Source organism: Pyxicephalus adspersus, chromosome 8, assembly GCF_032062135.1.
Source record: "Pyxicephalus adspersus chromosome 8, UCB_Pads_2.0, whole genome shotgun sequence".
Lineage (NCBI taxonomy): Eukaryota > Metazoa > Chordata > Amphibia > Anura > Pyxicephalidae > Pyxicephalus > Pyxicephalus adspersus.
In genome coordinates, this window is record NC_092865.1 from 28,865,717 (window position 1) to 28,892,220 (window position 26,504).

Here is a 26,504-nt window from a genome sequence, read left to right on the forward strand (position 1 = left end):
AGTACAACAAAACGTCCCAGGAGTTTATATCCCTTTTCCCCCTTTACCAAAATTAAAGCATGTTGGCTTAATTGGGCTTTAAGTATTTTTTCATATCTTATTTCTAGTGTCTCTTGCCTGGATAGTCTTTTCTCATACCTTCACACATTCTGCATGCTGTGCTACATATAAAGTCAGCATATATCACAACCTACATGGCCTATGATGATGGTGAAAACATATTCTACTCCCAAGAACCTGAAATACAAATCAGTTGGTCCCTTGATGGTCTCTGTTGGTGTAAAGTCTTTTTTATGATGGAACCTCAATGCCTACCCTTTTTTTTATTAACCAATCATTGGGCACCAGCCATTGACTAAATCCCATATATGACTTGGATAGATTAATGGACATGTAAGGCCATTTTCCAAAAATGAGACATTGTGTGTTATCTTAACCTTATTGCTAGTGGTACATAAAAGGTATAAAAAGCATCCGAGGCATCATCTGAGTGACCAAACTTAAAGCCCAACTCCAGCAAATACTTCTTATTTTGTTTAGAATAGAAGAAGAGTTGCAACCTTTGCCAAGTTTTAAATATCACCCGAGACCCTAGGAAACAGGAATTGGTAAGGAATATAGGTAGACACACAAAAACACACCTACATGTGTAGTAGACTGGGTTAGAACTTTATAATTGCCTATATTATTATTGTTATTTGGACCCACTTGTTTTAGTGACAACCCAATCCCTTACTTCATATATTTATAGAGGTCAAAGGTACAGGAAGTAAGAGAAATTTTTCCAAAATCAAGTCCACTCAGCACATTAGAATTAAATTCTTGTTTACTAATCTCTAAATCAAAGTTTGCTTATGAGTTGACATACATGGGCATACAAAGAAAGGATTACTCGTTGATTAGTTTGATTGCATACTACCTACATTTCGCATATAGATCACCCCATACCCCTATCTTCATTATTTCAGGATGTACATGTCAGTTTATGGCTGAGATGCTTCAGTCAATCTGTTTGCTAAATCTGTGACTGTCATTACGGAAGTTGAAGGGGGGGGTGAAGTTTGATGTATTCTCGGCCTGTGTTTAGCAGTGATATAGAGAACGCGGAGAGGCTGTTTTCAGTCCAGCCACCTTTCACTCTGCGTAATCCAGACACTGCAAAGCATGAGAACACATGGGAAGGCCGGGGCACACTCAGGCAAGATTTCTTCAAGTCCTAGGAAGTGGATTTTGTGGCTTTTGGAGGCTGAACACAACTTAAAAAAATAAAAAAAAAATCACTTTAAAAATAAGATTCTGTACAATAGCACCTGTAGGTTGTGCTTATCAGAATGCCTAGAAGTATTGCAACATGTCTGAATTCACTCGCCATGTGCTAGGTAAGCTTTACAATGTTCATTTCTTCCAGCTTTTGTAATTTCCTGATCTGCTACCCACACAGTTTTCCACATTAATGATATTGAAGGTTCAACATCTGACATAAGTAGTGATGCTACAAACTTTTTATTTGATAGAGACTGATCATTAGATACTTTAATAGCACAGATAACTCTAAACCCAGCACTCATATGGCTGGTACAATGTAAAAACTTTTAAAAGTTTTGCCATGAGTTGTGTAACTGCTATCAGGGTCATCATTAGAGAAAACAGTGTGCTGTGCTGGTTTAGCAACAGTGACTGGCCACATCTATTACATACTGAGCTATACTGAGATATATCACTGTATGCCTGTATCATGGTTTAGGTGCAGCTGAAATGATCAACACTGTTTCTTTTCAATTGACAAAGAAAATATCATATTTTTTGCAAATACAAAATCTTACCATAAACAATCTCTATAGATATATTCACATTTAAACACATAGAAGATGAACTAGGATATGTATATTTTTAAGACTTAATATTATTGGAGGTAAATTAGATAAATCCACTTGAAGGGTAGATACTTTGCAGGCATTTTTTGAAATGGAGGATACGCAATATAACATATTTCATATGTGTTGAATTGAATCAGATTAAATCCTAGAATAAATTGGCAGACTTTTGTAGGTTTGTCAATCTCTGTAGGAATGATTTACTAAATGAATCCATTTAACTGTTTTGGATTGCATGAAATTACCGTGTTTATGTTCTATAAAATAAACTGGAATATCTTCTGAAGATATTTGAAGCAAGAACAGAAGTAAGTTTGCTTCATTCAGGGCCAATGAGTTATTATAATTATTGGATGACCAAGAACACAATGCAAGTGTATATGGGCCCTCAGAGTGGAAAATACCCTCTGACTCATAATTTATTCACAACCAACAGGCTGTAAATTGCTCATATCTGTACCAAGTTTAAAGAATGTTGTTGCTGTTCCTGGGAGTAATTCATAATATATAAATGAATGATGGTTGAATTTGCACATGGGAAATTAAAGGGCGATTGAATAAAAGTTGGTCTTTGTAACCTTTGATGAGCTGCAGCCCAGTTTATTATAATGTGATGTTCATGCGTACAAGTTTTTTTTTAGAAGGAGTTATTTGGTTACTATATAGGCTCAAAAGTTTCCTTTTATTTATTAATCAATAATAATTCAACCTATTTGATAATAACATTTGTATAGTTTTGTTAGGTATATTAGGTGTAGTTATAGTAGTTGTTTTATTTTCAAGTGTAGGTTTGTCAATTTGCAAAACAATATATTATTTATGCTGTGCAAATAAAATAGGTATTTTTTTCCAAAACCTAGATGATGCAGTAAGCAAATGTGACTGAACAGTGAATCAAAAAAAGGAACGACATGTAAGATAATTATAATGTACATACTATATCTGTTATTGATCTGATTGTATCACTAACAGCTATCTACATTATGAATCACAAATCTTCCAGTGCAGACATTAGCCACATGCTTAGAGTTCATCAATAAGTCATCAAACTCTGAAACCAAGCATCCAATGGAGAACAATAGGGTTGGTGTGTGTGGAGGTCTTTCTATAGGCAGTGGTCTAGAGGAAATGCCCCCAGTGAAATGTATAAGCCACTCTTAGGTCTCCCATATGCTGCTTGCATGTCCTGTAGGCAGCCAGGTGGGATGGGGCTTTTATTTCTCACATTAACAACTGGAAGTATCACACCATTTGTCCTTGACATTACAAGTCAGGAGAAAGATTTCCAGCTGGGCAATAAACAGAGTTAAGATTAAAACTCTATGTGCACATTTAAAAGTTTTAGGTTAATCAGATGCATGCAGTTCAGGGGAAGAATGAGGGAGATGTCTAGGTATGTCATATAGGCTATCATATATTAATATAAATCTGTTATGTGTGGAGAAAAAAGGGGGCCCAGGAATGTCTATTGAGCTGGGCACACACTAGAGAGAATTCCCTGTGCTTTCAGTCTTGTAAATTGTTATCACTTATGTGTCAGTTTAAAAATGTTAGCTCCCTGGATGTTATAATGAGCATTGACTTTGTGCTTTTTAAAACTCTGGCCGGACTAATAAAAAAAATGTACTACAAATTAAATAAATAAATTTACACCATGCTTGTTCCAGGTCTTCGAATCAATTGTCCACAGAAGTCTAGCATTAAAGAGCTTAGGAGTTTAGCAATAAGGAGCTGTGCACAACTTAAAGAGACCCTGTCAATTTCCTGTACTTTAAACATTTTTATTCACTTGCAACATGACTTTGGGAATTTTAGAACATTTTAGTACCTTATGAATAGTCAATGCCTAACTACCCCCCCCTCCCTTCTTGCATATAATAGCCCCTTTCTTTTCTGTGAGTGTATATACTTTATGTGCTTGCCTAGCTCATACTCTCTTCTCCCTACATAACCTTTCATTTAGCAGTTAGGGGAGGAATAAAGGAGAATGCTGACATCACATCCAAGATGAGGGTGTCCAGTAGCAATCCTAGGAATGTCTACACAAGACTTTAGGGGTATATAATGAGCATAAAATAGATTACTATCACATGATTTATTGGAAAGATTTTTGGTAAAAATTAATGGTTTGGCAATAGGGTCGCTTTAAAATGTTCATAGAAAATAGGATTTTCAATCTAGTTGTTGTTTTTGGGTTTTTTTGCCAGATCAATTGTTAATTGAATGTATATGGGTCGGCTGCAGACACTGATTTTACAGTGCTTGGAACAAGTGTCTGCAGATTGCAATATATACTGTATATATATTGGGTGTTGCAAAGACTAAGGCTGGGTACACACGTGCAATAATTATCGTTGGAAAGAATCTTTCATAATCCTTTCCAACAACAAAAGATTGAACGATGCATGAACAAGTGCTGTACATACAGCGGCGTTCTGCTCTATGGAGGGAGGAAGGGGGAACGACGGAGTGGCACCCCAGTGCGCTTTCTCTACTTCACTTTCAAGATCACGATCGTTCGTCCTGGCAGAGCCACGGACGATGGGAACAATGGGCAACGAGCATTGTACACATGCCAGAATCTTGTCCGATATCGGCCCTGAGGCGATTATAGAATGAGAATCATCTGACCTCTGTACGTAGCCCAGGTCTGTGCGGACCTATCTGCATTGTAGATTGAATCAACCAAACATCAGGCCAACCAAGAAACCCAACATTTCTCAGACACCTTGAGAAAACAGGGAACCCCAAAGTGTTACAGATTGCCATGATAGTCAAACCACATTGACACGTTTTAACACATCTGTGTGCTGAGGTATGATGTGTGTAAGCTGGCACCAGACGTAATGGGGTCACAGCCTGCTACAAAGACTACAATGACAGGACAGAACACAAACTATTGTACTTGCCAGTACCTGTGAGTACCGTGGAACATAAACTCTGTTCATCAGAGATATATAATTACCGTTGGGTAACTGATTGTATCAAAAATACTGCATCACTTTTGCACAAATGTCTCTAAACGTTTATATGTGCCTAATATATACAAATATGGTACATTTGATAAAAGTCTGTTATCAAAGGGAGAAGTTAAAGGCTTGCTCAAACTTCTCTAGAAATTTGACTTCCCTTGCCTATTTAATTCATTGTAAATCTGATATAATAAAATATTCTATGATTTCTCTATTTTCCTAAGAAATATATTAAGAATGTGTAATTCTCCAATTTACTATGGAGCATTAAGCAAGAATGAAGTTGTAAACATGCTAGATGATTGTTGCCCGAGAGGAATGATCATGATCATCATGGGCGAAAATACAGTGTGTGTAGTGTCATGTAGCGGATCGCTAAATAACTGAACGGGGATGACCACTGTCATTTCCTATAGGAAAGGACTCTTCCCACTCATCCTCCCCACTTCTCTCTTAATGGAACTGAACAGTGCTGTGTGTACTGTACTCATTCATTTTCTTGTCACTAGAAACAATCAAGAAAGACAGAAAATTAAATACTAACCACAAACATTGGATGATTCTCAGCCCAAAAAAAAGGGTTGTGCTTGTCTCACAAAAATCTAACATGTGTACAGCAGTCCCCCAAATGATCGATTGGAAACGATTCTATAAAGAAAGAAGAAAGAAAGACTTTCCTAACCTGGAGAGCATACACTTTTACCAGTGAAGCTGGGTGATCTACCAAACCTGGCATGGATTTAAAAGTAATTTGCTATTTGTTAGCAAATGTTTTCAATCCTGGACGAGATCCATTTCAGGTTTGCTGGATCACCCATTTCCACTGATGAAAGTGTATCCTCTCCTACAAAGGTGTAGCCTCCTACACAACAGAACAGCTCTTTACTGTGGACTTTGATGTGCCCTAGAAAGCTCCTGGTCAGACTATGAAAAGTCTTTTCTAGCTTGAAGAGGATTTCAAATATCACTAAAATATGGCAAACTTTCCATCAGACTATTTAAACACCAGGTATACATTGACACGCATTCCTCTCCCTGTTTCGGGTCTATTTTTGTGCTCTGGGACAAGAAATCTGCACTGGAGAGATTTGTTCTGAATGGGGATTGTGTCAATAGTCTTATCATTGTACTCTGATTTGTTGCTGGGTAGTGATGGTCACTTGTGTTTAATCTCAAGGATAAAAACATAAACAGGTGAGCTGTAGCAGCCAAACTCCCATCAGTTTGTATGCCCCACATAGTCATGCAGGTGAAAGATAGTTCTCAGTTATGGGGGTGGGGGGGTTGGTAAACCACCTGCATATACTTCTAAAGCTATTTGTAGATATTCACCATAGGCACTGCAAAATGTAATCAGAAGTTTAAAATGCAGTAAATGGAGTGAACTTATTTTTCCTGTGTTGACCTTGTAGACATAAAAGACACAAATCAATGCAGATCTGTAGTCATAAACACATCTATATGTGTATTTTGTAAATGCAAGCAGTGTAAGTACCTGAATTTATCTCGATATCAACCTCCAGAACTCTTTGTACAAAAGAGTTTAGACTTGGATAGGAAAAAAACATCAAAAGGAGCCAGTTAGTCGTGCTGTTGTTCAAGAAGCACGCTGATAGAAGGAGAGAGTAGACTGAATAAAGCTGCGTACACACGTGCAATTCTTGTCGTTGGAAAGTAACTTTCACGATCCTTTCCAACGAGAAAGGACTACACGATGCATGAATGAGTGCTGTACATACAGCACCGTTCTGCTCTATGGAGAGGGGAGGGGGAGAACGACAGAGCGGCACCCTGCTGCGCGCTCTCCCCCTTCCCTTGCATTAGGATCGCTCGTCGTTCATCGTTCGTGGATCGGCCAGGAAGGATCCACGGACGATGAACGACGCCGACTGTACACACACCAGATTCTCACCCGATATCTGTCCGATGCCGATTATCGGGCGAGAAAAATCTGACGTGTGTACGCAGCTTAAGAGATAAGATCATCGCTGTGTTGCTTCTCATATCACTGTCCAGTCACAGGGTGAGGATAGACCTGTAAGTAAAAGTAAAATTGTATCAGAAAATATTGAGGTCTGTTAAAAACTAACAAACCTATGACAGGTTCTTTTTGAAAGGGAATCAAACTAGTGACAAGTTCTGGAATATACTTTGCATTGCTCTTTATGCAGTCATCTTTGTTCAGCACTTGGGGGAATTTTCACTGATAGCTGAATTTCTGGGGAAATCTGTATTGATAAATACGACTACTTTGTGCAGATTTGCTGAGCTTGCATGTTTTCTATCTAACCATAAAACTAGGGCACATCTATGCCTGGCAGGTACATGTACATGCAGCTGTGTATGGGTGACTTGCTTACAAATCAAGACGGGTTCATCAGGTCAGAGTGGTACAGATATGACTTAGCAGAGCTCTCTGTGACCTAGTGCAAACCACTTACAAACTGTTCATGGACTGAGATGAGTCAAATCTTCCCATCTGCACAGATGGGGCCTCACCAGTCACCCCAGGCACCCACTTCTTTCATCTGTGACACTAAGTTCCCAAAAGAATTGAATTGCTATGTCTTCCTAAAATGTTACTAACACTGATTGGGCCATGGCTGTGATCTGGGAGCCCTAAGTGGAGGTGTCGCTGTGGACCATAATGACACACTGTGAAAGTTAGTGGGTTCATGGTGGTTTATATGTGTCAGAATGTCATCCAGCTGCAGAGCTGTATTTGCTTAATGATTACCAGTGAGATATCTGTATCCACATTACAAAAATGCAAATCAGAAATCTTTCCGCTTCCTAAGAAATCATAGCATGTGGTTCTGTAAATCACAACTTATTTTTCTTCAACTATTGGTAAATGCTATACCTGCAATTGTAATACACTTGAAAATGTAAATTACCTGCATGTGTATTTTACTTGGAACTGTACTAACCTGCAATTATAATATACCCGCTCTTGGACTATACCTGGAATTGTCCCATACCTGCAGGTGTAGTATACCTGGAATTGTAATATATATAATATCTGCATTTGTCCAATATCTGTAATTGTGCTGTACCTGCATTTGGACTAAATCTGCAATTGTCTAATATATGAAATCGTAATGTATTATACTCAAATCAGTGCTATACCTGCTCTTGTTTTGTCGTGTGCTCATATACTAAACCTATGTCCCAGCTGCTTCTTTGCAATAATGGTTGAATAATGAAAAAACTGCTGCTGTTTTCCTGATTCAGTTTAGCAAAGGATTTACAGCTGGCTTGATGTACCAGAAATGAAGCTCTTACTTGTAGCAACAAATCACTTCCACTGGAGTTGCTTTCCATAGCAAGGATGGATTTTTCTTACCTTATAGTAAATATTTTGTGAGAATACCAGCAGCACTGATAATAATGGCCTCATGATGATAAGAGGGCAGCCAGGCAAAGAGCATTCTAGAGGAATAGAAGGCTTCTTGTTGCTGGTTTGATACATTTCCTGTAATAAGTGACCTCTGGAAAAAGTACTGTTACTTTCCAGGTAATGATTGGGATTGCTGATTATCTATCTATCTATCTATCTATCTATCTATCTATCTATCTATCTTTCTATCTATCTCTTTTGCTATGTGTCTATACATCCATATCTGTGGCACCTATCTGCAGCAGGCAGAGGAGTGATGTGATAGCGGTGCTGGCCCAGCAGTGATAGCCCCATGGTGAGCTGCCAGTGTCCGGGCTACCTGTGTGAATCAGGTTACTGTCAGCGATTAGCAGCCCTGATTGGGGTAATGAGAGGCTCAGTGATCCTGGTGATAATGAGCTGTGCAGGCTGCAGGCTGGCTCCTCATCTGCAGACAGACAACAAGCGGCTGGATCACATTTCCCCTGTGATCTGCTCCAGCAACTTTCCATGTCCTGGAGACTCATCACTGCTACCCAGCAATGGGGCTGAATGGAGCCTGTGGTGTCCCCAGTGATCACAGGACACGTGCTGCATGGAGTCACCTATATACAAAATATAGAATGATGACCCCATGGGAGGGCAGTGGTAGCACAGAGACTTGTATGGGTAATGAATGTTTATACAATGTAACAATGTGATACACACAGATGTATACATATATATTGATATGTGATTAATACAAATGTGAGTATCCAATCAAAGAGTAATAAACTACAAATTGAAAATGTGCATAAAACACAAAACACTTGCTGGACCCCTCTCCCCCTATACACCCAATGTGATTCATAGCAATAAGGGGTAACTAGAAAGAAATATTAGGTTTAGTGCTGTGTGAGGGCTGATAATAGAGAATAAAAAAAATATGAGACCTATAGAAATGAAGGGTGTTAGTTATACACAGTACATTGTCGTCACCCCTATGAGTATTTACGGTAGGTTGTAGACACCCCTATGGAATATACATTGTAGTCACCCCCGTAGGTATATACGGTAGTTGGTTCCCCCTGTAGGTATATACGGTAGTTGTAGTTACCCCTGTAGGTATATACGGTAGTGGTAGTTACCCCTATAGGTATTCACGGTAGTGGTAGCCCCCTGTGGGTATATACGGTAGTGGCAGTTACCCCTATAGGTATATACGGTAGTTGTAGTTACCCCTATAGGTATATACGGTAGTTGTAGTTACCCCTATAGGTATATACGGTAGTTGTAGCCCCCTGAGGCAGTGTGGGGTGACAGGGAAGTGTCTGTGCAGCAATCACCTCACACAAGGCTCCTCTGTGTCTGTAGTGCGGCTGTGCGGTGTCAGCTGCCCGGCCCCGATGACAGACACGTAGGGGGGGGGTCACTCACTGTCCGCCCTTTCATTTACCAGGTAGGGGGACCAGCAAGTCACGAGCCTGTGCCCCCCCCCCCACATTGTTACGTCACTGTGCAGACACCTGTCCGAGTGCCACCTGGTGAGCGAGCCTTCAAAAGTCTACAGAAGCCTAAATCCCGCCCATATACCCGCCCACTCCGCCTTCTTCCCCGCCCACTGCTTTACTTCTCCATCTGGCTCCAGGCTCATCCTCACCAATGGATGTCTATGAGTGAGCGGAGATCACCCGAGAGCTGCTTCTGCTGGACAACACGAGAGAGCAACAACCATGCCAAGATCATTCCTGGTCAAGAGCAAGAAAGCTCACAGCTACCACCAACCCAGATCTACGGATGGAGATGACTACAGCCTGCAGCAGGGGATCTATCTGTGTCCAGGTAGGTCCTGCGATCCTCTCACCCACCACTGCTGAATATCCTGATTTTTATATAACACACACATATATATATATATATATATATATATATTAATAATATAAACGATCAATTAAGGAAATCTCATGCCGATCATCCACACCCGATCTATAAATCATCAATTATAAGAGATCAATCTATCCAGCAAGGAGAATCCGTTACATTTTGTCGCATGGTGCTGCTCTGTCCCTGCAAACCCATACAAGCACCGATCACCTTTATTATTTCAATGTGATCGTGCGATTCCTAGAATGGGTTCATTCACGTGACTGCTTTTATTACAGCTGATACCATTCCCATATTTATTTCACCCTCATAGAAAATATGTAATACATTCCAATGTATAATAGTATTATTAATGTAGGTAGCAGAATTCGATCATAAAAAAATAGGTGAATCGAATTAATTAGTGTTTGATCGATTGATATTATAATAATTAACTAAAGGCAGTGGATAATACTCATACAATAAATCGGGTGAATATGGCAATTTTGTAGTGAAATCCCTGTTGGGTTTGTTTCCAATTTACTTGCTTGGATCTCACAATTTATTGGGTGAAGATTATCAACTCCTTTAGCATATCAGCCGGTGTCAGGAATATTTAAAAAATCAGCAAATTAAATGATGAGCTTTTTGAAGTGTTACAGATCGTTTGTACCCAAAGTAATGTCAGCCAATCAGATTTTAGTTTCCTTCAGCGTAGAGCAATAAGAAATATGAAACATACGTGCTCATTGGGTGATTTGCATTTACATATTGCTCTTACATAGTACATTCAATTATTCGCAAATATAATAAAAAAATTATATATATAAATATATGTGTGTGTATTTTATAAAGTTATATTATATTCTAAAGAATTTAAATATCGTTATAAAAATCTTTTAATGGATTGGAGTTATTGTAACAGAGAGTTGGATTGCAATCTCAACCAATGAAATTTTAGCTTTCAGCAATTTAGAACAGAAGAACTGTAAATAAATGTTTATTGGTTACAAACCCAACACTTTATACTCCAAACAATAAAATATTCATCCAATAAACACAAAATGTTCCTTAATAGCAATACTGGATATAAAATAAATAGTAATTTTTTTGAATTGGGTGGCAGAATAATGTGAGAGCTATGTCAGTTATTATAATCTTAGCCAATCAGAGTTTAGCTTTCAGAAATAGAGCGGCTCTCATTGGCTAATACGACAATACCAATATTATATATCATTTGTTATAAAATATCAAAAATCCCTTTTCACAAATATTATAGAAATGAAAAGGTTTTGGTTATTATTTCACATATGTGATATATAAATATAATTTTCTTTTTTGATTGCTCCTCTCCCTTCCAGAGACTACGTCGGTTCCTGGGATTGAAGGGAACGTTTCCCCGATTTCTTCCCACCTCGGTGAGTCTGGGGATGTGTCGTCCGATGTGTCGCCCCCTAGCTGCGAGGGCAGTGTGTGCGACAGCTCATCGTCAGAAGTGGATGACCTATGGAGACCCCCCTCCCCGTCAGCCTCTCCAGGTAATGAGGGTCATAGTGGGGATCACAGTGAGGATCATAGTAGGATCATAGTAGGATCACAGTAGGATCACGGGATCACAGTAGGATCACAGTGGCGATCAGTGACATCCTGCCTCCACACAGGTGTCCCCGACATTAAATAAACAAATATATCACCCAGCCGGGACTTTATCGCAGCGATCATATCTTCTGCCATGTATAAATCCCAACAAGACAAATACACAAACGCTGGGTTCTAGGTCGACAAGTGTCTGGCAATCAAAGAGTTAGTGCACTTCCTATCTTATGCAAAGTATTATAAAGAAAAAATCTGATTGTACGATCTCTGTACCAATTTACAAAATGAAGACATAGCTATAAAATCCATGTGAATCCATTGTACAATCACATTGTATAGTGTACGATCAGTTTATACAATTGGATCCATTTACTAAAGAAGACTCTATTGATCTTAGTAAATAGGGAAATATGTGCTGGATTCAATCATTGCACCTTTGGGAAGCCCATGGCATGATATTCTGTTGTCTGTATATGTGAAGATTTCCCTATGTTTTGGTAGATGTGAGATATAAATGAATGAAGTCTAGAAGACAGATCCGATATAGTCTGCGATGTGTTTGTACCTGTGTTTGTGTGAACCAGGCACATGTCTGGGGTAGGGGTAGCACGATTTGTTGATTGTGGGGGGGACAAGTCATTTCCCCCAATCTGGTATTCCTATATACATGTGTAATAATATCTCTGTAAGGCACACCATAATACTCCATGCAGATCTCTTTTGTATGATCGATGTAGTTGTGATCTTTCTAAGTTGTGTAGGTGATAAATAATGATGATAAATGTGATAGGAGTATCAGATACTGTACATCAATATACAATCTATACCCTGTGTTATAAAAGTAAAGGAAAATAATATATATATGATTGTCATATGTTTTAGTGTATAATAATTATATAAATGACTGGCTTATGTCATAGTACAGAGGAACTAACAGATGGATGTCCTATGTTATATTATAGAAGGAATAATACAATAGATTTCCAATCTGAACATGTGTAAAGGGATATGGAATAAAGAGAAGGATAATACTATAGTGCTATATATATATATATATATATATATATATATCCTATATTATAAAGTATAATAATAATATACAGGGATTATACAATTAGATGCCCTATATAGTACAGAAGAATTAAACATAATGATTTCCTATATAGTGTACAGGGATAATACATAAATCATTTATAATATAAAGGAATAGTACATATATGTTATAGCAAAAGAGGGGGGGGTACATATAGTTATGTACTATAGTATAGACAAATAATATATATATATATATATATATATATAGTATATATTTTTATATATACTATGATATAATACAAGAGAATGATGCATACAGATCATATAGATATTTTATGTTACAATACCCAGGGATAATACAGATGGATGCATTGAGTTCTATTGAACTTGTAACGAAATTGTAACTAAAATACGGGTTATTTATATCTGATGTCCGGATTTGTAACAAAACCTACAAAGGGACAGATTATAGAGCCTAGGAGATTTGTATACCGATAATACAGGCTCGTACAATTCTGGGAGCTGGATTAAGGATCGCTAAGGTTCATAGTTTTGCAGTCTCCTGTCCATACCGCACGGTGTTTGCAGTTATATATTATTTGATAGGTTGTCCTTCTGCTGGAATTTAGGGCATTTTCGTCTTTGCAGTGTATTTTTGTTTTTATGTCTAATAATACTAATTACATGGCATGATTTGTATCGGTAGAGATGGAAGTGAGATAATGACAGCTAGGAGGACAGAGCCAGACAAGCCTTGTCTCATCTCTTCTTCCATAGACCTAACACAGGACGTCTGTCTGTTCTGCAGGATGGATACACATTGGTGTATTTATAAAAATGTACATTTATTAGGGAAGAACGGGAAAATACATTTTTTTTTCAGGCTTTGATCCACTAATTATCTTCAGGCTTGGCAACTTCACTATTTACCTTTATATTTAGGCTCCCCTTGAGGTTAACAAACATATCTTTTACTAATTCTAAAAATGATTTGATTTCCAGGTAAATAGCTGTAATATCAGAAATAATGTGATTAATATTCAACCCCATACGATTTTTTTCCTGCCCTTACTTGCAGGACTACAAATGCCAGCATGTTATATCAACTCATTGCTAGCTTGTTATTACTGTATACAATGGTTATTTAAATATTCACTTATTTTTTATTCTTTCTCCATAAATAAACCTTACAGATAAATATATAAAATAATATAAAATCTATAGGTAGATTAATGTGTACATTGTGTTGGTCCAACCAACCAAGCTCTGCACATTGTCATTCTCTTCTATGTTAACATTATTATTTCCTTTTTCTGTTTACATAATTTAGTTCCACTTTTTACAAAATTGGGTAACAGTTAGCTTACATGTCAAAACTGTTGAACATGCAAAGATTCTTTTCATTTGATTTGCTTGTTTTGTTCAGAAATTAAAGATCACAAATATCACTGTGATTACATTTTAAATGAATTTGTGTGTGTTTTGGGTAGGTTATTACAAAGTGAGTATTAGATATGTGATTGTGATTGTGGTGCAGCATATACATTCAGACCCCTGACAATGCTGATTGCTGGTGTATCCATGTGTCAGTATGTAGAAACTGCTCAAATTACATTGTCTTACAGTGTTACATCATTGTTTTGTCATTGTCATTATTATGTTATTGTTTTGTCTTGGCAAAAAAAATTTTAGATAACATTTTTGTAACATTTTGGTGAATGAAAAAATAGTACAAAAAGGCAATACTATTTAAGTAGACTTATAGTGACTTGTTATTGTGGCACCATTGTTTCAAATACTAAGTAAAAATAAAAAATACTTTGTGGTTAGCCAAGATTTCCCCTAAATAATAAGTATTGTTATTATAACCTAGCAATGTTATGCTGACCAAGCACAGTCTTTTCTCAATACTTGGCATTTCAAGGAAATAAAATGCTGCAGCATTAATTAGTGCAAAATATCTGATCATCAACAACAGTATGCTAGCCATGGGACTAAAGTTAAGTCAATCACTTATAATATATAGATAGATAAAGATAAAAAAAAACCTAAAGAAATAAAAAAAATGATTTATTTAGAAAAAAAATGAATTGTTAGCTTTAGCTTCCCTTTGTTACAAGAATATTATTGGTAGAATTGGAATCAATAACTGCCTGTGTAGAGCCTTTTTTTTCAATGGTTACACATTTTCACCATCTTATCACAATGAAAAACAGAGCTGCAAAATTTGCCAAGCAAAAAACATGACAGTGTTATAAAAAAATGTAATTTATCACATTGATCATTTCAACCAATAGGAATTAGAATTCTGTAGAATTTTGAGCAAAGGTTTATTTTTTTTTACCCCTACCCCTTCTTCCCTGTAATTAGGCTGATTTATTACATTTTTATTTGTCCCAAAAAACAATATAATTGTTTATATAATAATGTCTATTGGTAAATGGCTCATCTAAACTTTCCTTTTGGTAGATTACCCCATTATTTGTATCTAAATGATCATCCAGACCTTTTTATTTTACAGTTTGTTTAAAGTTTATTATTGTATATTACAATTAAAGCTTTCATTTAGCATTTTGATACATTTTAAACTGAATATTTCTTTCTACATATTTATGGCAACATCCAATAGGAACTCTTTTTTTATGATGACTATTTTGTTTAACCTTTACTTTCTTTAAGGATGTGTTACACAGTAACATAGTGTTCATTATTAATTTTTCCTTTAATGCTTACTTATTAATGCAAGTTATATTCACTTTGACCAACCAATTATGTACAGGAAAATAATAAATATAATAATAATAATAATAATATTAATAATAATTTTCAACACAGTTTCCCAAATGTGACAGTATGAACTAATTAAATGAATGAAATATATTCAGTGGGATTTCAACGAAATGCTATTTTCACACACAAAATCTATATGATCCCAATCTTATATAGCACAGCAACAATTTAAATATGTTTTTTACTTTATAAAAATCTTTATAAAAAATGATAAGGCTTGAAAAAATGTTCATTGAAAGATTTAAATGTTACACCTTATATTTATAGCTGGTTTAGATCATTGTATTATTAGTTTAAATGTTACGTTTATATGCATCTTATTCCCATTAAAATAATTGTTATTATTAGAACGTCATCATAAATGATATTGTTTAATCAGCTTTTCCATAATATTCAGAACTAAAGTCTGTAAACTGACTTAGTAAATGAGATCTATCAAATCCTGAATTATGGAAGGGTTTCCGTTCCCTCCACATAGTCCATTTAGCTTGTTTTCCTTCTTCTTTATACATTATGCATAAGTGATTGAAGTATGGCGTAAGCTGGTGTAGCAATTATGTATTGGGTGCTTAGAATAAACAGGTGCCATGCCAGAATAAAACTGAATTCTGTAGAAATCAGTCACATAATGTCCTATTAAAGAATATTTAGAAAGGTGATGTTCTCATGTATACAATCTTTATTTGTTATATGTATTCCTGTATTCTGCAAGTGGAGCTAACCTCAGGATAAGTGTTTCCAGGGCATGCAGCATTTCATAATTAAATAAGTGCCATGCTTTATCCCTGTTTGTGCCATGTTTAGTTTAATGATTCAGAACAATACAAATCTTACTCTAGGCATCGCCATTGTGGATAATACCCTCCAGCATCTAATACAAAGGTACCTGAATATATCTGACTCTGCTAGGAAGAGTTGAAAATTTATGGAAGGTGGCAATCTCTGGTTGTTCTCTTCCAATGAATTTACACCAGCAACACAAACCAAAACATAAAAATGATAAATGGATAAATAAAGCGAAAAGTCAAACTATTTTTTTCAGGAACATTGATAACTACTGGAGTAAATCATATTCCTATTAGATTTTACTTTATTAAGAGTTTGTAAAGGGGCACCAGAATATATCACAACTTCCAGAGAAGAAAAAATTGGATGAATGTTACCAACCAGACCAACAAGCTTTTCCAACATTATTTTGTATAATTCTTTAACATACACATGCAAATTTACAACAAAAATCTTAAAGCCCGATTGAGCCTTTATAGAGTGTTTTGTGTCTGCCCAGGAATGTTGATTATCTAGTTCATGTGCTAAATATATTTCCATTCTTTCCCCAGCCTCAGAAAAGTCAGCCTGCCCATCTGTGGAAGATTCTCCACCTTTCCCAGCATCATTTAAGCCTTATACATGGAGCAGCTTGGTTGGCTCTGAGCTACGGCACCTGGTACAGAATTACAGACCATCAGGACTAGAGAGAAGTTCATCCTTAGGACATTATGGGAACAGGGACCCTCCTGCTCATCCCTCACCTCTGTACAATTCAGAAAGGGGTGTTCATGGTCTGTATGAGGACTACGCCCAAGGAGTATCTCGCTATGGAGAGTCCTGTCCTGCCACTGGTTTATTTGGAGAGAAGGCACAAGGCATCAAGGTGGAGTCTGACCTGCTGTGTACACGCCTGTTGCTTAACACTGGCTCCTACAAATGTCTGAAATGTAGTAAGGTATGAAAAAAAAATTAGGTACAAAATATTATTCAACATATTCTTTGCCTTTAATTGATTTTTATACCAATAAATGGCATATTTATTAAACCCCAATGCCTTTATTATTTACTCATAGGTGTTCTCCACACCTCATGGACTGGAGGTTCATGTGCGTAGGTCACACAGTGGCACAAGACCATTTGCATGTGATCTGTGTGGGAAGACGTTTGGCCACGCGGTCAGCTTAGAGCAACATAAGGCTGTCCATTCTCAGGTAAGAAGAGAGAACAGCTTGCCAACGTAGCAAACCTGCTTAAAGAGACCCTTTCACAAACCTAATCAACTGCTGGAAAAGCACAGACATGTTTTTGGAATGTTTTCTTGCTGTGTTTTTCTGCTTCATTCTTTTTCTTTCCTATATATGATTGGTTAAGGTCAGCATTTGTTTGCCCATGCAGCATCTATTCACCTTTCTTTCACTCTCCTGCTGTCCTGTTCAGTGGCCAAAACTAGAAGATTGATTTGTATTGAAATGGATAATACTTGATTTACTGTATCATTTAAAAAGGATCAGTAAAAATCAGCAAGAAATACATAAATTATGCATATTTTAAAAATTCAAGAGCTTGTTAAAACTAAAGATACCTGAAAAAAATCTACTGTAATCTCTACCAATCTCAAAATAACAAAACACAAATAAAGTAAAAACAATTTGAAATAAGTTAAATTACACTAAACAAAGTGAACAATAAAGAAATCTTAAAAGTGTATGTATTTGTGTGTACATTTCGAAATGCTTGTACCCTTTTGCATTTCTAATATATCTAAATAATAATACAATGAATAAATATTAAAACAGGGAAATAATAAGTGATTTTCTTTTCTTGTGGATTAATAATGAATTCTGTTCCTGTGCAATAATATGTACAGTATATGTTTGTTTTTTATCTATGTTATAGTCATCTATATGTTTATATTTAATGTTTTTACCACCATATTTTTCTTGCAGGAGAGAAGTTTTGATTGTAAAATCTGCGGTAAAAGTTTTAAGAGATCATCCACGCTATCCACACACCTACTCATCCACTCGGACACGAGGCCGTACCCCTGTCAGTATTGCGGCAAGCGTTTCCATCAGAAGTCAGACATGAAGAAACACACATTCATACATACAGGTGAGTACATGTGCTGAACGGTCCATGTTACAAAGGTCATATTAAACCCTTGGGTCCCTTAGCAAACTTCAAATAACCACATACACACAAGGCTTGTTTCCCTATAAAAGTTGGAAATGTTCACATTTAGTCGTTAAGAAGCTGTTTTTCCTATCATCTTATTAGGTACAACAATTCTGCTTTAATAGCATAACTCCAAACTGACCAGACACTGATACAATAGGTACCTCTGACATACCCCTGAAATAGGAGCATTGATTAAGTTTCTTTTATTGATAAATATATGGGATATTTAAATGCAATTTACAGAATGCTGTCAAGTAGTTGGCAATGAAAACCCCATATTGTTAGATGACAACAAACCCTAACACAATTTTATTGTCCTATTTTCCCATTAAAGGGGAAGTTTCAACATCTCCAATAGGGTTGAGGTTTTTATATGAGAAATCTTACTTCTGTGCATATCATCATGGCACTGCCAGCCTTTGCAGTATGTCATGGATATAAACCATAACCCTTAGCAATTAGTAATATGAGTAATTATAGCATTCAAGTCAGTAGAAAAAGCACTGGCAATAGTAATGGTAGTAATGGGAGTAGATACAGCAAGTAGCAGCATTAGCACTATACCAGTATTGGTAGTAATATTAGGAATAACATTAGGATCAGTAGTAGTAACAGTAGTAGAAAAAACATGAAAAGTGTAAATAGTAATTTTAGTAATGGAGACATCATTGGGAGCAGTACTCGATTTAGTAGAATAGATAGCATTAGATGTAGATATAGACCCATTAGTGGATACAACATTAAAAGAAGTAGAAGTAAAGGTAGTATACACAGCGTTAGAAGCAGTAGTAGTAATATTACTTGTAGTATCAGAGATAGCATTTTTAGTTGTAACTTGTTGTTATAAGCAGCTGTAGTATTATTAGTAGTAGTAGAAACAGAATTAGAAGCAACATGGTAATGGTATTAGTAGATACAGCAGAGTAGACAATATTAGTAATAGAGACACCACTGGAAGCAGTAGTAATAGTAGTACAGAGAGCATTAGAAGTAGCAGTATTATATTGTACTATTAGTAGAGACAAAAGAAAATGCAATAGCAATAATAGTGCTAGTATAGACAGCATTAGAAGCAGCAGTAATAATTGCAGTAGTTGATAAATTAGTAAAAGAAGTAATAGTTGTGGTAGGGGAAAAAACATTAAAATCTGTAGTAGCAGTAATAGATTTAGCATTTATAGAAGTGGAAATATTACTGTAGTATTAGTGGAGACAAAAGAAAATGCAGTAGTAGTAATAGTGCTAGCATAGACAGCATTGGAAGCAGTAGTAGCATTACTTACTGCTATTAGTATCAGTGACAACATTAGACAAAACAGTATTAATAGTAGCAATAGAAACAGAATTGGAAGCATTATTTGTAGTAATAGTAGTCGGTAGACTGAGTAGAGGCAGTAGTAGTAATAGCTGGAATAAAGGCATTATTAATAACAGTACAATAAATAGTATTAGTAAAGACAACAGTAAACGGATTACTAGTAATAGTGCTAGTATAGACAAAGTATTAGTAATAACAGTATTAGTTGTTGCATTGATATCGGTATTAGGGACATAATCGGGAGTGCTAGAATTAGGAGCAGTATAAGTAATTATAATTCATAATTGCAACCCATACAGCGGATATTGTTATATATCTCTCTGCACAGAGATGCGGAATGAACTGTGTAGACATATAACAGATAAGCACAGCAGGGTGTGGTGTTACGCATCTCACCACATTCTGTTTATTTCTTTTGCAAACATTTGGTGTTTTTCTTTGAAAATGTTATTTTATAACATAGAATCTAATTTAGTGTGAGAACCTATGTGTCTATTGTGTGAAAATCACTCTGTATTCAGCCTGGTTCTGGTGTTGTTTATAAATGACGGTCCTATCATCACCCTGCGATGTCTTGCGTAGGATTATTTGCTGCAGAGAGATGTTAGCATCTGTTGATGAATTGAATCCTAGCAATCCAATCAATGTGAGTTTCATATGATCCACCCTGTGTTTGCTCAGTAAGGCTTTTCTGTAAGATGATTTGGAACCTATTGTGTGTAAGGCCTTGATTTAAAAGGCCACTGAAAATGACAGGTGAGCAAAACTGACAGATGTGATGATCGGTACGCCCATCCACCCACCTAGCCAAATGCACACAGATATTGGGGCTCTCTGGCCTCTTCTTTACTAGGAAAGGCTATGGTATGTTACTCCGCAAGACTTTTGTGTTGTGATCTGGCAGTAAAGCGATTAAACATATGTCCCTTTGTTGAAGAACACATAGAAACATTATGAGTTGGCACTATTGGAGTTAAGTGCTTTTATCCAAATCCAAATATTTGTCTAACAATTGTCAAGCTTGTATACAGCTCCATCATGTAGAGTGCTTTGAGTGCACATTGAATGACTACCCACAGACTGCTCATGTTACAGTGTCTGTAATGGAAAAGCATGTTACTGCTTCCAAGGCAAAAATTAATCATTTTTTGCGGCAGACAAACCATTGTCAGTATATTCTAACAATTGGAGCCCATTTAAAAACCCTATATGAGCCAAACAGAACATATCACTTGACTAATTTGACTGCAGTACACAAAAAACTGATTGATTTCTTTGTATTTCACTAATAATAAATTATATAGGCATATGTTGTTTTGTACACAGTATTTTGTTGTATTTTGCTGAAGTGCAGTGAAAAGTAAGACAACCCAAACATGCCATATGTAATCCTTAATAATATATCATATAAGATGCCAAGGGTTTCCTTTATTAGACTGCAATGCCTTTCTGCATCTTTATTCCATGCATGAATTTTTATACAATAAATCACAGTAAAACAAGAAAAAACGTTCATTATTGGATATAATGTTAGGAAATTTAGGAATATACCTGTATTATTTCTATAAAAAACGCTTTGAGAAAGACCTTTTATAAAAAAAATTACAGGTCGTATAAATTAGTAGTCATGTCATATATAAAGATTATATAGTCCTTATCTGTTAGATGCAATGTGGGTTCCTAACATCAATACAGACTGCAGGGAGTCTATTGTTTTCAGCCAGACAGACCTTATCAGTGAGATAAGAGCACCAGTACAAATCAAAGTTGGCAATTGCAGTGACAAAAGGCTACAGGTCCAATCAATTGTATAAATAACTACAAATAACTTATATGTGGATATAATGTGGTTCCCTATCACATTGAATGTTGTCCGTGATCTTCAAAAGGTTGGAGACATTGGAAAACTTTCATTAAAAAAACAGCTTGTCTATTTCATGTCATATTTTTGAACATTAGACAACTGATTAGAGGAAAACACATCGCTTTTCTACTTTACTCACTTTTATTCAGTACTTAAGTATGATTTTAATCAAGTAGTTATCAATTAAGAGCTTTTGGAAAAAAAGTTTTAATCACTTAATTTAAAAAATGTCAGGTTTTATTGTTGCAAGCCTTCTAAGGGATAAAAGTTGGCAGAAGTTATACCCCTTCTGTGGCACCCAAAGCCAAAACATGAAATTAAACTCTAAAATCACTACGGTAGATGGTCTTCCATGATGGATAAATGTCATAATATATCTTTGGTAATAAAAACATTTATTTTTACTGAAAATGTGTTTGTATTATTTGTGTAGGTGAGAAACCCCACAAATGTCAAGTATGCGGCAAAGCCTTCAGCCAGAGCTCAAACCTGATTACTCATAGCAGGAAACACACCGGCTTCAAGCCTTTTGGTTGTGACCTGTGTGGAAAGGGCTTTCAGAGGAAGGTGGATCTGAGAAGACATCGTGAAACACAACATGGACTCAAATCATTGAGAAATTAAATGTTCCTGTTCCACAATGGAAAAAGGTTGTCATCAGAGAACACTAGGCAAACTTCATCATGAAATCTGTGCTGTTGACAAATTGACACCTAACGAGGGTGGAATATGCAGAAATCTCAGATCAGAGAATGTTCATTCAGTTTACCATCATCAACCTTACTTTCTGAAGAAGCCTGATACCATTACAACCACCAAAAGACACAAAGGTCCAGATTCTGACCTTCTCTTTACAAGTGTGACAAGATAAAGTTTCAAAGTTATGAACTTCAATGTTGAAAGATTTGGACTACACTGGATACCTGCAGACAGTCCTTGGCAAAGGAGGAATTCTTCTGTGAAGCAGACTATGGATGAAAAAGGGGAAGGGCAAATATTTGGCATGTTTGTGTTTTTTAGTTTTTGTTGCCTTAATTCATGCAAATGTTGACATACCTACAGAACTCACACATTCCATTCTACGTTTATGTATTCATTGTGTTTAGAGAGAAAAGTTTTCTTTGGTGTTTAAACAAATGGTTTAGACTATATGGCCTAAAATTGATTACAAATTGACAAACTATCTATAAGGACTAAAAAGAATGAAATATGTCTATTTTAAACTAATCAGGGTTGGATTTATCAATCAGCAGAGTAGGTATATTTATTAGTTACATGTTTTGCTACATAATTCCTAGAACTTCATTCATATATATATTCAGCATCCTGGTCCATACTATGACTCTTCCAGTATTTGTAAAATATTTAAATTATTTTATACACCAAAATACTTAAAAACTTACTCATGTTTAACACATACTACTATACTACATAGCCAGACACCAGTGTTGATTACTGCAACATTGCCTAAATTGTTTCCTTACTCTGCCCTTCTATAAAACACCTGAAATAAAAAGTAAAAAATACCTGGATGGTGATTTTTAGGAAGTTATACTACCAGCATTTTAAAGTACATGTAATACTTTTATTACATGACAGGACTTTAATTTCATTGTTACAGGAACTTTTATTAAAATTCAACTTCTTTATGTTTGACTAAAGTTCTGCTTTTAATAATTTAGTGATAGTGATCCTGATTGTCCAAGTGTTATAAACGCTGCTACAGGTCTTCCTAAGCTAAGTATTTAAGGTATTGGAGAATTGCAAGTTAAGGTTAAAGAAAGATAGTAAAATGTTTCAATTAAAAAAAATTCTGACACTGTTGGGCTGATTTACTAAATTAGCACATTTTAATTTAGCTTGAACATTTAGCTGAACATTCGCTTTGGGACTTATGTACAGGACAATAACAAAGAAAACTTTTTTTGTATTTCATTGAAGAATTTACAGTTTTACTATACTAAGTGACAATTGTCCTCCATTAGTGGTGTGGGATTCTAACAGGATGTGTTTTTGCACTCTGAGATTTCATAAATAAAATTGTTTGCCTTAAACCGAATTTCCATATTAATACAGCGGTAAGGTTGTAACTTGTAAGGGTTATGTAAATATTTATATCTATATATAAATTGGCACTGCCTGTTTGGAGTGTTATTGTTTATTGATGCCTATTTATTTGGAAAATATGTTTTAAATTAATAAAGAACATTTTTCTTGATAGGTCGATGTATTTATTTAAAAAAAAAAAACATTGTTAGAAATTAAATTAGCAGTACAGTGCATTACTGGCAAGGAACCTGGGCACCATTGCCTCCCTGGTAATAGAACTGCACAACTCAAAAAATACCTGAACGGGTGTCTCCATGCCAAGAAATGACTCTAAAGTCAAAGCTGGCCTCCAAAACCTACTTAAAATAGAACTGAGCGCTAGAAGATGTGCCCATAAAGAGTGCAAAGAAATAGTCACCAGTATTTTCCACAACATCCATGCAGCCCATACTTCTCCCACTACTGACTTACCATGCCTTGCCCTGTACTGGGGCCATCTTGGTAAATACAGGGACTGACTCCTTCAATTGCAGTCACATATTCGTGTTCTATTGCAGATTGCTGCAACCTTTTTTTTTCTTCATCCTGAAGACGATCTTCAGCCATCATTATTGGATGACATAACTCCTACGGAGGCATGTTGGGGTTCATTCATCCTGGCACACGCTAGGGAAACCAGGACTGCCATGTTTCCCTTGCAACCAAAGCCCACACTAGACATGCACAGTTCAGCTGTGTAGCCAGAAACCTGTAGTGAACAGGCAGGTAAGACAGACAATTTCAAAAGGGACATCACCTGTCACTTTCTGGAATAATGACTAGCCAGATCAGGCATTTGTAAAAATGGAACTTTATTTCCTCTTACATTTCATTCATACACCATGTCAAGGATAACAGTAATTGGTATAATAGTAACATCACCTAATTTAAACCCAAATCCAAGAAAAGTAGTGCCTTAAATCTAACACTGCAGATATTTTAGAGTCAGTAGGCACAGTGATGCCCAGTCATACTCACATACCAGGACCTGCATTGCTAGAGAAATTCCTAAAGAAGTTATTTCTTTCAGGGTACTGGTTAGGTCCAATTAGCAATTCCAGGATGTTCCCTATAACTTAGCAAATATTCACATTTTGGGTTCAGTTCCTGTACTCAGCCTTTATAAAGTACAGTCTCCATTTAAGACTTCCATCTGAAATCCATGTTCCTGTAAATTGTATTTTATATCTGTAGCCCTTTTGGAGTTTTCTTCACTAGGACAGGACAGGTTGATTATCATAGGGGAAAGCTATAGTCCAAACTCCATCTCAAATTGCTGACTAAACAACTTCCTGGACTTGCTGCCTTACTATACCCCCACGAGTATATTTTAAATTTATCTTCCTAGATTTTGCATAGCTGTATAAAGCCTGCTCAATGGTACGTTTAACATATAGATCTCATTATATCCATTGTCAGCTTTGTTCAACCCATGTCCCATTTAACCCCTAAACATTTACAATAAACATATTTTATATATTCTGGCTGTAGTGCAAATGACTACATCAAAATGTACTATTGCAGATAGTGGGTGATAGAATCACTGATGTAATGAACAAACGCTCATCAGTCTTTGCTACTTGGATGTCTGCAAAAGAGAGTCTTTGAAAGATGAACAACATGTATGCAATAACATTCATTGATTGCACATTTAATAATAATATAAGTTGTCATACCAAAAATATAATTAAAATGGAGCTAAATATTCAGTTTAAAAATTTGTCATAAGTATGGGTTTTATTGTAGAAAGTGACAGGCAATGTCTCTTCTTCAATAAGTATTCTACCTGCCTGATCACTGTCTTTAAGTCAAAACTTGCTGAGCAGCTTTCAATGTTTATTTTCCATAAAATAGACATTGTCACATTTTCTATATTCTTTGTCATCCATTGATTCCCTGACAGCGATAACAGTGGACCATGCCTGTGCAATTTGTGTCAGCACATTAACCTGTAGTCTCCATTAAGGGTGTCAGTGACAACATTGTAGTATCATTAGGAGTACAACCCCATATCAGGAATAATTTGATATAAAAAGTGCAAATTTAAACAGATGTAAACTCTATACTTTTAATGAGTTTAGATATTTATGGCATTTTTGGCCTTGGTGTGCTATTGCCTTATGCAATGTTTTTCTCTTCTACATGAACAGAAATATGCTATACATCAGTATTTTCTAGTTAAAAAAAGTTTTACATTTGTTTTATTTTAGCTTCTTTAAAAACCATGAAACATTTATTAGGGCTAATAATCCTAAACTTCCTCTGTTCCTTCAAAAATACAGAAGGAAATTCTTTGGTTTCTAAACCATTCTTGTTTTCTAGGAAGGAAGTGAAAGACTATGAAAGGCATTTTCTCAGTTACTGAAATGTCAGAAAGTGCACAAATAAATCTGGACTGGAGACAGTTCATGTTTTTAGGGGAACTGCTGTTCTCTTTGTGGGAAGACGTTGCTGCTAGCCATCAGGAATTAGCAGTTAAGTCAGGTGAGTTGTGACTCCTGTGTAATAAATGCAAAGAATCTAAGTCTGACACATTGATATGTGCTCTCCAATAATCATCTAATGGCTGAAAAGAAAAAATGAAATGTACAAATTTAATGTATGCAACAGCAAAACTGTGTGTTAGGATATAATAAAGTGTTTAGGTGCATTATAATAAAATCCTGCCTGCCATAATTAATGACTTCTTTTGTTGGAAAGACTACAGTCATAGCCCTGCACACTATGGGCTTGATTTAATAAAGCTCTCCAAGGCTGGAGAAAATACACTTTCATCACTGAAGCTGGGTGATCCAGCAAA

At 36.0% G+C, this 26,504-nt stretch overlaps 1 protein-coding gene across 3 annotated transcripts; it reads left to right on the forward strand.

Moving 5' to 3' along the window:
- The first annotated feature begins 1,103 nt into the window (after positions 1-1,103).
- GFI1 (growth factor independent 1 transcriptional repressor) lies at positions 1,104-23,834 on the forward strand. 3 transcript variants are annotated; one of them, XM_072419883.1, is made up of 7 exons: positions 1,104-1,379; positions 9,853-10,046; positions 11,429-11,605; positions 16,826-17,211; positions 17,330-17,467; positions 18,203-18,368; positions 22,050-23,834. In XM_072419883.1, exons 2-7 carry the CDS (start codon positions 9,938-9,940, stop codon positions 22,238-22,240), a joined length of 1,167 nt encoding a protein of 388 aa, XP_072275984.1. In that variant the 5' UTR covers positions 1,104-1,379; positions 9,853-9,937; the 3' UTR covers positions 22,241-23,834. The 3 variants fall into 3 exon arrangements, with proteins under 3 accessions (XP_072275984.1, XP_072275982.1, XP_072275983.1); XM_072419881.1 differs by lacking the exon at positions 1,104-1,379 and adding an exon at positions 8,858-9,420 and having other exon boundaries at positions 9,452-10,046; XM_072419882.1 differs by lacking the exon at positions 1,104-1,379 and adding an exon at positions 8,858-9,298 and having other exon boundaries at positions 9,330-10,046.
- The last annotated feature ends 2,670 nt before the right edge of the window (positions 23,835-26,504 follow it).

Excerpts from the sequence above, each read along its gene's own strand:
- GFI1 (XM_072419883.1), top strand. The coding sequence starts at position 9,938 with ATGCCAAGATCATTCCTGGTCAAGAGCAAGAAAGCTCACAGCTACCAC. Across the intron at positions 17,468-18,202 it reads ATAAGGCTGTCCATTCTCAG|GAGAGAAGTTTTGATTGTAA; the intron begins GTAAGAAGAGAG and ends TTTTTCTTGCAG. Across the intron at positions 18,369-22,049 it reads ACACACATTCATACATACAG|GTGAGAAACCCCACAAATGT; the intron begins GTGAGTACATGT and ends TTATTTGTGTAG.